The 1545-nt window shown below is 50.7% G+C and overlaps 1 protein-coding gene across 1 annotated transcript; it reads right to left on the bottom strand.

The window, feature by feature from the left end:
- Positions 1 to 1158: 1158 nt before the first annotated feature.
- On the bottom strand, positions 1159 to 1545 carry LOC119512932 (late cornified envelope protein 1F). The gene has a single exon (XM_037807764.1). The coding sequence runs from the start codon at positions 1543 to 1545 to the stop codon at positions 1159 to 1161; it is 387 nt and encodes a 128-aa protein (XP_037663692.1).

A 1545-nucleotide genomic window follows, 5' to 3' on the forward strand; every position in this document is an offset into this window, starting at 1 on the left:
ACTAGGGGCACTTAGGATGGGGACTGACAGATAGTTCCAGGCCAGTTTCCTTAAATACAAGGATATACACCCTCTGAATCATCCCTGCAAGTCTTCCCTTCATTTGTCCCTTAGGCTTTCTGATAGGTGCAGAAATCAGTGGAATCTTGAGCAGTGGGGGCTGGACCCCATTCCTCCTCTATAACCCATGTGTAGGGACCCTACTGCGCACACACAGGAAACTCTCTACAATTGCCACCAGGTTTGAGGCCAGGATCGCCACATAGCCCAAACAGCATGAGAGGATACAGAATGTCCTCACTGACCACCCTCTTTCCCACATGTTAGACACTCCAGACCAGCCTTGCTGTGCCCCCGTAAAAAATCCCAGGACCAGCACAAGCTAGTGCCCCTCCTCAGAAGCCTGGTCTCCCTCCTATGAGCTCAGAGACCCCTGAACCACTGAGGAGAGACCCTGCCTCAGAGGCCTGGGTTTCAGCATTACCAGGCTTTTCCTCCATGTTTTTAAGTTTTAATAATTACAACTCTAAGGGTGGCACTTGTTGAAGTTGCTACTCCAAGAATCCTTATTGCCCCTGTTTCATTTTCAGTTGTCCAATGCCAAGTTAGTGGTTCTTTATATTAAGCTCTTTCTCTTAAGGTAACTATCATAATTTCTGTCTCCTGGCTTGACCCTGATGGATAGATGAAAGGACTTCTTTCAGCTCTAAAGAGGACCAGGAGTTGAAGGAACTGTGTTCACAAGGACACTGGGAGTCTTGAAAACAAGCAAAACTGTCTCAAGGCCCAGATGACAAGAGGAGAAATAGCTGAGATCAGACAGGCTCATCTTTCTCAGCACGTTTACAAGCAAGAAAAAACCATCTAGAACAAGATGGTGAACACATTGTTTTATTGTTTCAATTAATTCAGAGAATGCAAAGAAATAATCTAGGAATGGCATAAGAGTTACTATTTGGAGATCTCAGAGCAGAGTAGGCTACAGAGCTGGGACAAGAGGTCAGAAAGTGGATTTTTAGATTTCTGGACTCAAGGGTGGAGGAATCTTCCAGAGCAGTTTGAAGTCCTCTCTAAAATGTCTTAGCAACTCAGACAGGACCAAAGATGAAGTCAACCCTTTCATGTCTCTAAATCTATTTTTTCTTCTCAGAGTCCACTTCAGCAGCAGCCTCCAGAGTACTGACCGCTGCCCCCTCCACAGCAGCTGGAGCCCCCTCCGCAGCAGCTGGAGCCCCCCGAGGGCTGGCTGCAGCAGTCAGAGCTCTGGTGCCTGTGGCGGTGGGATCTGCGGCGCCTGTGGTGGCTCAGGCAGCAGCCCCCACCCCCGGAGCTGCAGCAGTCGCCACACCCGGAGCTGCAGCAGCCCCCGGAGCTGGGGCCACAGCAGCCCCCAGAGCTGACACCACAGCAGGAAGAGACTGGAGCTTGGGGAGGGCACTTAGGAGGGCATTTTGGGGGGCATTTAGGAGTTTGGCACTTGGGAGGACACTTGGGGGTGCACTTGGGAGGGGGCTGGCACTGCTGCTGGCTCTGCTGACAGGACAT

The sequence above is a fragment of the Choloepus didactylus genome, chromosome 2 (genome assembly GCF_015220235.1).
Source record: "Choloepus didactylus isolate mChoDid1 chromosome 2, mChoDid1.pri, whole genome shotgun sequence".
Taxonomy (NCBI): Eukaryota; Metazoa; Chordata; class Mammalia; order Pilosa; family Megalonychidae; genus Choloepus; species Choloepus didactylus.